This window comes from Agrilus planipennis, unplaced genomic scaffold (genome assembly GCF_000699045.2).
Source record: "Agrilus planipennis isolate EAB-ADULT unplaced genomic scaffold, Apla_2.0 scaffold36, whole genome shotgun sequence".
Lineage (NCBI taxonomy): Eukaryota > Metazoa > Arthropoda > Insecta > Coleoptera > Buprestidae > Agrilus > Agrilus planipennis.
Window position 1 is genome coordinate 1291695 of NW_020438956.1, and position 11359 is coordinate 1303053.

Consider the following 11359-nt stretch of genomic DNA (forward strand, 5'->3'; position numbering starts at 1 on the left):
TACCTATTTGCCAAAAATAATAAAAACGCACATAATTCAGTAAGTTACAAATGAAGAATGAAAATTATAATAATTTAAATTATCGTTCTTATTATAAATGCAGGAGCTCTTGTAAAAACAGTGAAGTAATTTATTTGCAATAAATTAATAAATAATAAAAAAAGCAAAAACCTACAAATGAGAATTACAATAATATAAGTTAACGTTCCTGTGATAACTTTTGCAGGAAAAGTAAAGTAACTAATTTACAATAATTAATAAACAATAAAAAAGCACATAACTCAAAAAGCTACAAATGAAGAATGAGAATTACAATAATTTATGTTAACGTTCTGGTGGAAAATGCAGGAACTTTTGTAGGAAAAATTAAGTACCTTATTTAAAATAATTAATAAATAATCAAAAAGCTGATAATCAGTGACCTTTGTGTTATATTCAACTTCAGCACACAGTCATAACGTCGTATCCTATGTCAAATCCAACATCAGTTTTTCCTTGAATATCTGACATTCCATCTGATTCGAAGTAAACGTAAAGGGGACCAGGTGTTTCGGCTGATTGTATGGAATGATATCAAATTAAAATCGGTTAAAGGTACAGAAAAAAGAAACCATTATACCTCATTATTTTAATGGTTAGGTACAGAACGCGCCAAATGCACTAACGATTTAACAAATTTAAAAAAAGTTACACAAATGCACTAACGTATTTTGATAAATTTTTTTATGAATTGAAACAGTCATTAGATGAGGAAAAAAATCAATATTAGTAACTATCACAAAATCGACTGTATCCCAATATTAATGGTAGGAAAAATTATTAGATTATTAAATAAAATCTAATTAAGTTTGATATTTTCTAATGGTTTTTGGATTTGGTATTATTTGATTTGAATTGTGGTGAGAATAAATGAGTTATAAGAAGAAAATACTACAAATGGCGCGGTAAAGGTGGTACGATGCTACATTTTAGGATTACGTATGCTCCAACAAGGATTTCGACAGAATATAGACCACTTCGAATTATTTTGTTCGATTACGGTAACGTGCCTATCACGTTTAGGTTAGCTACGCCGGGATTCGTTTCAGCAAGTAGATATCCATATATTTAAATGGACCTTGCTGGAGCATACGTAATCCTAAAATATAGCATCGTACTACAGATAGCGTTTACCGCGCCATTTGTGGTATTTTCTAAAACGCGCTGTTAAGATAACAGGTAAAAGTTGGTCTGTGTTCTGTCGGAGCTGTCTGCGACGCACTGATGAGATCCAAAAAAATAGAGAAACACTCGAGACCCCGAAGGTCTTTTTTATAGTAATTTAGCTTCCCAATTGACTATAGTTCAAACTTTAACTTTCTTTAAACTGGTAAAACCCTAAGTCTACAGTTTATTTTTGAGAAAAGCTGGGAGTATATGAAATTGATTGCAAAGATTTCAATAATAAATCTGTTAGACAAACTAGAAGTTCTATTCACGTTAGGACCAGAGAGCATTCAGCTCATGCCGGGTTTGGTGGAACAAAAAAAAGTATTCTTGCTGAAAATAATAAGACCAATATTGATCACCTTAAATAAGTTGAGAAAATCAAAAATAAGCTTGCTTAATAGTTGTATTAACGTGGTTTTTCTTCTCTTTATACTGACAAGGGTTCTATGCCCAGTTATCCGCTGTTTACTGTAATTTAATCTATCATTGTTTAAAATCTGCTAAACTCAGTAAAAAATCGCAAGTCTTAATTGTACACCTAAATAAATATTTATTTAAAGATTTTACGTTTAGTTAAAATTATAACATTTTATAATTATGCTTGCAAAAATCTAAAATACTGTAATTAATTATGAACCATTAGTGCATTTGAACAGGGAGATAAAAAACGATAAGCTAGTGCAATTGGGCAATGATATTAATTGGGGATGTACTTACAAACGAAAGTGCTTCCGGATTTGTGGTCGCACACTTTTCCCACCATGTTAACGGGACTAACTAATCCAGGGATGAATAAGTGGTCGTCGCAGGTGGTTTCCAACCTACCGTATTGCGGCGAGATTTGGAAGTAATTAGCGTAAAATCTGAAAAGAAAAATGATGATATTTTATTTAGGTATACACAGACTGCTTACTTACTACTAATTAACGGTAAAATCTACCGAAGTAGTAGAACAAAGGGAGCCCACACCAACCCCATAGCAATTACCTGCTAGGTATTACACAACAAAATATTTCATATCTGTTAATTTACTTGCATTTTGCAATGTTTAGGATAGGATCATAGACGAAATTTGCCTTATCTTTATTCAGACTGAACTGAATTTAACCATTATGTAGTATTTAAAACCAACGTTTCGTTAAGTAAGTAAATATAATGGAAAATAAATAAATTAAATTAGGTAGTTATTTATGCAGCATTTGGGCCTAACAAGTATATGAAAAACTTTTAATATATAAATAAATTAAGATACAAATCCTTCCTTAACAAAAGAATATTATAATTCTAATTATGCAAATAGCTTTTACTAAATTATAGTCACAACTTCATAGTGACTTTAAAATCCTACACGCACTTAATAGTAGTAGTTACTAATTGTTTTTATTCGGGATTTTAAAATCACAAAATTTAAAAATTTTAACAGCTTAATCGATGGATAAGCAGATTTAAAAAGCTCTTCACTTCTCTTCCAATAATATCTGAGAAATACATTTAAAGAAAATAACACCCAATGGAAAATTTAACTAATTTTTATTCAGAAGCACAAGAATCGCCAAACACTATCTTTATCAGGCTGAAGTATTTGCCAATTTTGAACTTTTAAATTTCATGCATAAAAGCGATTAAAGGGTTTGTATAGAAGTATAAGAAAATGTTGCTTTTAGATATCATTAAAATTATTACGATGTGTGCAATGCAACGCGGAAAAGTGTCATAAATGAAACAAATGAAAACAGGATTGCATCAATTTTAATAGAAGCTGGTGAAAATTTCGCTGTATTCCTAAAGGATGAATAGGACGAAGAATTTGAATGGAAAGTTGTATATTTCTATATGCAAGAAAATAATACGAGAATCCCGTAGATTCAAAGAAGAAGGTATCGGGAAGTAGAAGAGACATGGAAACTAAAATTAAGCCAGGGAAAGAAAAGCATCAGTGAAGAACCAAACCAAGCGAAATAAAAAAAGTTAAAATTTAATGAAAATAATAACTTACTTTATTCCGCATGCATCTTTCGGTCGTTTGAAACAAATTGCGTATTTTTGGTTAACTGTGTAACGGCTTATATCTGGCCTGGTTATGTCATAACCAAACGATTTAAAAACCCCTTTGCGTTCAGGATAATATTGTAGACATCCCGAAGGCGCTATGAAAAGAATAATTATTTTATTTTCATGGTGTAACAAGTGTTTACAATAACGAGTACTGACTCGTCAGTTTATAATATCTGCACATTCTAATATCTAATGCAGGAGCTAATGCATTTCATTAATCATGATATCTACAAATCATTTTGTAAATTACCGATCAAATTGTAATCAGTAGCAGCTGCATTCTCTGTGGTAAATGCGCTTCTTGTTCCTGGACATTCCAGTTGTGTTACCCTAATATGCCAGTTGGGAATGGGGAGGTGCGGATGTGTGTACCTGTCAGTCATTAAAATACTTAGAGTGACTGACATTGTTCCTTCTGTTGCATTAACAGGAATATACACTGCAATTGAAAATTGTTGAAATCGTAACACTAATCGTCCAACTTCTCTAAATTCTAAAGTATGAATTACTGTAATAAAGAACAATAAGTTTTTGGTAATTATTTATTAGTTCTCATCGGCACTCGGTACGAAACAACTTCAATTTGGTTTTCGAGGCAATCGTGGCGTGCTGAAGAGGATTAATAAATTCCAATTCGAGATTCATGTCTAGAGGTTTCGATAAATTACCATCAAGAGATTAATGTTCTTTATTAATTTGGCTACGTGTCACTACTGTTAGCAGCAATTATCACTAGATGGTGAACTGCCTGTTACTTGATACGACTTACTGTGTTGTCCGTCATTTCTTCCGCATATTGCTGGTATTCTTGGAAATTTATCCACAAAAAACAGATCAGTGTTACAAGTGACAGTCATGCTAGAATTATCCACACTGGGGGGTGCCAAAGTCATTCTAATAAAGTCTACACTGAAAAATGATTTTACGTTTTAATATAGCGTAATACAAGCAAATTAAAATTCAAAGGTAATAATATTTTTAACATTAATCATCATTTGAAACATATAAAACCGTTTTAATTATTTTAATTTCCATTTATTATTAAGAATGCTTGACAAATGCCCTACTACTAATAAGTAGATAGTCAACAGAAGTTATTTTAATAGTTCATTCGGTTTAATAATAACATATAATTTACCTCCATCGAAAGTTTTTAAGCAACTAAAATTAGCCACCAATAAGCTTTTAATTTTTTTGAACCAATTTACCGATAAACTCTTTAGGTTTATGGCAAAAAATGATGAAAAATCGTAGAAAAAGTATTCTTCAGGTGCTTCTTTTCATTTTTTTTCATTTATATAAAGATGATTTTACAATATTATAACACGTTTGTTATGTGATTTCTATATTACTAAATTTATAGGCTTATTAAAAAAATAATTTGCTTTGAATTTTTTTCTGAAATCAATGAAAATCAATAACAGATAAATAATATTTTCTTATTGATAGCAAAGCAGCACATGAGGTATCCCTTTTTTTAGTAGCAGGTCGAAGTTACTGGACATTTTAGAATGCAATTTATGCAAGCTTGATCGCGTAATTATCTTTCATGAGTGAATCAATGTGATTTTGCTCCTTCGTCAAAGGGATTTTCAAAGGCAGTGATCTAATATAGCAAACACAAAAGAGACATTTTTCTTTTTCTTAGTTCCTTGGTATCGCTGTAACTCTTAATGTGCCTTTAGCATTAGTCGGGTAAAATACATTTGCAACTTTGTAATCCTGACGACATTAATTACATAATAATAGGTACGCATTGGACTTAAGTCTAGTCGTTAAAGCCTATTCGACAGATGTTTAAAATTGAAACTTACCGCATTTGGCATATATTTTTGTTATGCAGTTTTACCGTATAATGGCATGGTTTTGAAAAAGCACTAATTGTGTTTCCCGACTGGAAATTGGTAATTTTAGCTGACGTTGTTCCTCCACAACTTTTCGCAACTAGAACAAATTTCATCAAAAAACTAAAACATGACTCCACTTATATAAGTTGTAGTGCGTATGACAAACTTTTGATGTACCAAACCATTTAACAGGATTGCTATTGATTACTATGTACGAAGTATTGAGTTTTTTTGTAAAGCAAAGAGAAATACACTGTACGTATGTATCTGGCTTTTATCTTTCACTGAACACATTTATATATAAATCTTCAGGTACACCGTAAATTAAATTGCAATTATTGAATATAAATTGCTTTATGATGAACTTAAAAAAATACTAAATATTTTCCCTCATTAACCTGAGGTAGTTTGTAGTGGATGGAAAATCGAAAATGTATTTTCACATTGTACATTGACTTTTTATTGTTTTTCGTCGGAATAAGTTTTAATTTAATGCAATGTTTGTGTACTTATTTCTGAAATAAATGTTATTTTAATATTACATGAAAGTTGGAATTTATTTTTGATTACTGAAGATATTAATGAAAATTACCAATAGTGAACATTGTGATAGTGATTTGTATATTATTCCATATTTTTACAATATTATCGGAATAAAAGTTTTGTGACACAAATAAATTGACTCGAAAATGATACCGTAATTGTTTGGGAAAATTGAGTCGACCATTCTGAATTAACAATAAGTGACATACTTATATGGATGTACATAGGTATGCTAATAAAATTCTTGGATAAGTTCCACAAAATTTTTAAATATTCTTGACGGGTGTATTTCACCTTATGAAAGCATCTTCTGAGATAGCAAAATATACTTATTGTCCCTAAGAGTTGGTAGAGTTGGATTCCCTCCAAGGAGGACCTATCGAATTTTAATTGGATTAGAAGCATTAGAAAATAAGTCACTAGTAAATAATAAAGACAAAGTCGTAGGTACTTAAGTCTAGATAGTAAGATAAGTTGTCAGTATATGTTTTGTTACTGCTGAAGATGCCCTTTTACGGCGAAATAGGCAAATACAGGGAATTAAAAAAAAAAAATACAACGCGTAATTATACAACACGCTACTGAAGTGAAACTTCTTCAAACACACAAACATGTCGGGAGAGGTGTTAAGGAATTTGTTTAATGGTATTATTTGTACACTATCAATTTAAGTTTTACACTATACATGCCGGAGTTGCCTGTAACAAACGTTGCATTGAAGCGCGCTCACGGTTCAAGCGATCCCCACTACGAACTCGACTACGTGGCCGAGTAGAAGGGGACATCCGTTGCATGATTTCGTTACATAGCAACTCGCATGAAACGAACTTACCCTATCGTGCGTAAAGAAGTTTCACTTCAAAATAGTTTTTCTATTATACATTACTTGTCTTATTATACAAGAGTTCTATATTCCAACCAATTCGTTACTTAATGACGCAAAAGAAATTTTCTGAGGGAACATGTAATATCTTTTATCTAAATCGATACAGCTTGCATTTTTGAGACGTTAAGGAATTCTAATATATAAGTATGTAGTAGGTAAGTAAGTGCTTGAATAGTAGTCGACCAGATTTTCGTGGTCGTACATGGAATAGAGACATACGTACAAGTGCAACAGGTAGAGAAGATCCCGCAAGACTGACGTGGTATTCCCCCGGCCAGGCGGCACTCAGCACGGTTTTTGCAAACCCCTTCGATGACAGAAGAGTCTTCCAAAACTGCTTGGCAAGCACTGTTCGGTTCTCGAATGAGCTGGTCTGGAAAAGAAGCGATTTCCTGCACTTAGTGCACACAGTGTAGTTGGGTACATACACGATGGCGATGCTTCAACCGGGAACGTGAAGTTGTTGAATTATGGATGAAGCTCTCGCGTAAAGGGGTGAAAACATGAAGTAATTTTCGCTAGATTTATCGGAAAACGCCCCCGGCTGGCTTCGCGGTCGGTAATGTCTATGGTTAGATGGAAAATGCAATAGCGTCACCTACAATGTTCTGTAATTGGTCTATTGCATGCCCCCGGATAATACCATCGTCTTTTTTCTTATATTTCTATTTACATTTATCGATAGAGAGTAGGTAGCGCATCTTTAAATTGACAATATCCCATCGCCATCGTCTTTTATGTAAAGAGGTTCGTCGAGACTCAATCATTTCGAGAATAATGTATTTGATAAACGCTGACAGTAATAGTTGCTTGATATGATTTTTGAAATTTTAATGAACTATCTAATTTGGGTTTTTTGTGTCTGTTACTTCATGTTAAGAGGCAGCCAAACCCTACTTGGGGGTACAATAATTCCTTTGATAGATAAAGTAATGCATGCAAAAGCACTTCTTATATTTGCGATAGCACTTTCGGTCTATGACATCTTCCAATTAGATAGTTTGATTACTTATTCATTTATCATTATAAATTCACCAGTCTTAAGACTGGTTGAACACGCACCTCCACTCTTTCCTACCCTGAGCTAATATTCGCATTTCCCTAACACTAGAAAATCCCACATCCTTAACTATTTGTGAACTGTTATCTAATCTAAGTCTACCTCTATCCCTCCTAACTCCAGTTTCTTCCTCTAATATGTCGCTGACTAGTCATTAATGCCTTAAAAGGTATCCTACCAACCTATCTCGCCTATTTCTTATTGACTTCCATGCAGTCCTCTGTTCTCCTATTCTTTCTAATACCTCCTCATTTCTAACCTTCTCTATCCACGATATCCTCAACATTCGCCTGTTACACCACATTTCGAACGCTTCTAACCTCTTCTTTCCGCCGCGCTTACCGTCCATGGTTCGCACCCGCACTACTGATAAGGAAAAAACTACAGTGGGGTCATATTTATATTAGAGCTTTTGGGGGACATATTAATATAACATTTATTATATTTTGTAATATTTGTAGGCTATAGAAATGATGCAATGACAAATGAAATCTTTTCGGATTTGTCGTTTAACGTAACCCGATAATTAAAAAAATGTTTATTGTCATTTCTTTTCCACACCTCATTCTAACCCTTAATTTGTTGTACCTCACCTGTTTGTCTTTTTTCATAAACTATGTTTCTATCATGTATTTCCTTTGTTAGTCATATTAGATTCCTATTTTTGACTAAGGTAAGTAAAAGATAATAATAATTGTTAGATATAGAGAAAAAAAACGTTTTTTGAGTTTTATGTGCTTACTCACCACCCACTTTGAACTATTAGAAAAATTCCAAAATGCATTTTTCGAAAAAAGAAACAAGATAAGCAATACAACTATCGAAAGATACCTCTAAAACGATTCAACCCTGGCAACTTGGCGATCGACGATTGAATTTAATCTCACGTAGTGCTGCTGAGGGTCGTACCTACATATGCCGGAAATCCCATGAATTATTTAGACAATGTACGGCAGCCGGGAGCCATATTTTTTAAATTCGAACTACCAAACAACAGATCTATTTCAGTGATGATGCGAGTATCGTCAACAAAAATCAGTTTATTTCACTACAATTAGTGGCGTAACTAGAACATTCAAGGCTCACTGCAAAAGAATTTTTGGGATACCTTTTCCTAAAATATGAAAATAAAAGACAAACTATAAAATTCCTAAATAACGAATAATGTTGCAGTTTTTACAAGAATACGGAATATGGGATCACATGCTAGACGCCTTAATTCAGGGACCCGATGCAGAGCGCCTGGTGTCCGTCACCTTAGAAATCTTCTGGTTGAACTTTGAAATTTGAAAATTGGTTAAAGTGGACCCGAAATTATGAACAATTTCATCCTGTCACGCTAACATCATCCAAATTTAAATTGACTTGAATCACAGTAAAGTGCAAACTTTTGCTGGTTTAAATTTGAAAATCTAAGCAACAACTTCAACTGAAAAATCCAAAAATTGTTTTACAATTAGGCATCTTTTGATACGGCAACCAAAACGCATACCTACCTAGTGTTTGGAAAGTGTAAAAGAACCGTTATTTGAAGTTGTTTACTTTTATTTCTTTTTTAAAAAGGCATTCAGTGGTCGTCACAGTCATAACCCGTTTCAATATCCATTAACACCCTTTCGAAATTGACATAAACCTTAAAGGCATTAGTTACTTAGTAGTCACCTTAACCTTAGCAATTTAAATTACCTGTACTTGTCTGTAGACTGTAATTTCATTTGAAAATATGTATGTAGGTATGTATGTATGTATGTATGTATGTATATACTGATAGTATTCCATTACCTATTTTTTTCTCCTTTATTAGAGTTGGTTAAAGGAAATTTTGCAATTACTTTCACGCAAGGGAGTACGCAGAATTTTTGTTCGGGAGGAAGGCTAATTTTTAATTTAATTATCTATGTTTATTCTTGTATATAAACTAGACCTAAATTTATTCTTCATAAAATGTGTGTACATATTGTGTATAAAATTTCTAACACACAGCAGTGTGTTTCTTTTCAATTAGAATTAATGATTTTTCTTTTCATTCCCAGTGTGGTCAAAATATCTCTCCATTATTTCCGATCGTCCATGAAGGCACGCTTGCTCGATTCTAACCCTTACCATAAAGTACATTTTTTACGAAATTGTCATTTCTTGCTGCCACTACCCTCTACATATTTCTAAAAATGTGTTTTACTACTTATTATAGTAACTTTCTCGTTTTTAAATAGATCCTTCACTACTACCACTTGTTTCACTTCATGCTTAGGGTATTCTTTTGATTTCGGGGGGCGGCTCAACCCAATAATCCCCCCTAGGTACGCGCCTGATTTCACATGCTTCCAATATCTTTCCTTTATTTACTCAAAATTGTGTTTGGAATTTATTGAATAAATATAATTAACGGTAATCATTTCCGTCTTCTAAATTCCCTAGATTCGTTAATGCAATTATATTAAACGAAAACATGAAGAGATGGAGCAATGAATATTTGAGAAAACTCGAAATAACCCCCTTGTCAAAAACAAAGTATGACTTAATAAGAGATTCAGTGCAATTTTATGATTACAACTCCATGAATGGAGAAACAGTAGACGAAAGGTTTCAATAATATAGACCAGGGCTGTCCAACTGGCGGCCCGCGGGCCGTATACGGGCCGCCAAATTATCTTTGCGGCCCGCGAGTACATTTTACTATGAATAAATTTACGTAATTAAATTAATGTTATTGATATTGTTATTAAACAATTACGGCCACAATGTTATCATTAATAAATTACGAATATTTTAGAGTTTTATCTTCAGTATAAATAAAATATTTCCTTAATTAACATAAACTGACTACATTTATAAACTTTCTTGGCCCCCGAAATGTTTGGTGAAGAAAATATGGCCCGCGAGCTATGATAAGTTGGACAGCGCTGCTCTAGACAAACATCTTTCAACAATATTTTTCGAATTTCGATATTTACCGTTCGCGGGCATACATTTTCCATCCTGAGTTGTCTGACTTCTTAGTTACCAGAAATCAGTTTCTTATAATTTTTCTTCTTCTATCTTTATAGTCGCTGTTCTACTGCTTTTTCTTCCCTTGCATACCAGTATTTTTGGTTTATTTTTATTTGTACCATACTGTTTTGTCAATACGATTACATTTCATTTGAGGATATAATAACATATACATAAATAAAACCTACAGAGATGATTGTTTGTAAATTAAACGCAATACAATATTCCTTATCTCAATTTTCAATACTTTCCTAAGAAACAACTATTTTTCTAGCAATACAAACAAAAACTATCTATAAACGTATTGACCTTATTGATCTAATATTACCTTATCAGAATGTAAAGGGGGCACCTGTATCTACCTAATTGATATTTAACTCTTTTTGATATATAAACGCTTGGAACATTACATTGAAATGAAATTTAACAAAAGTAATTTAGTTTGCGTGGAATAATTTAATTTTTTTCAAATACAAAATGGCCAGCAAACCTTTCATCACTCTTCTATCGTTTATTGCGCTAGGGTGCTGGTTAGTAACTGCATCTCCAGTAGAAGGAAAAACTCCTGAACCTGCCTACAGTCAAAGCAGGGGGTCTGTGCTGAAGAATAAGCAGAATCTGACAACTGAAGGACTAATAGAAGAAGTAAGCATTTCTTTAAGATCACTCAATTATATATGAAATATTATTCTGAAAATTAATTTGTGAATTTTTACCCACTACACACTTCCTCAAATTAATGAGGAAAAATTTGTTGCTGTTGTCACA

At 32.7% G+C, this 11359-nt stretch overlaps 1 protein-coding gene across 1 annotated transcript in view; it reads right to left on the reverse strand.

Annotated features, from left to right (window-relative positions):
• Positions 1-178: 178 nt before the first annotated feature.
• The window catches only part of LOC108738702, a 12799-nt gene continuing 1618 nt past the window's right edge, over positions 179-11359 (reverse strand). Inside the window, exons 2-8 of the mRNA XM_025975012.1 lie at positions 6764-6913; positions 5079-5208; positions 4034-4173; positions 3515-3703; positions 3206-3356; positions 1927-2072; positions 179-554 (exon numbers count right to left, since the gene is read on the reverse strand). Of these exons, the coding sequence (XP_025830797.1) occupies positions 442-554; positions 1927-2072; positions 3206-3356; positions 3515-3703; positions 4034-4173; positions 5079-5208; positions 6764-6913 (1019 nt within the window). The 3' untranslated portion in view covers positions 179-441. The remainder of the gene's footprint in view (positions 555-1926; positions 2073-3205; positions 3357-3514; positions 3704-4033; positions 4174-5078; positions 5209-6763; positions 6914-11359) is intronic.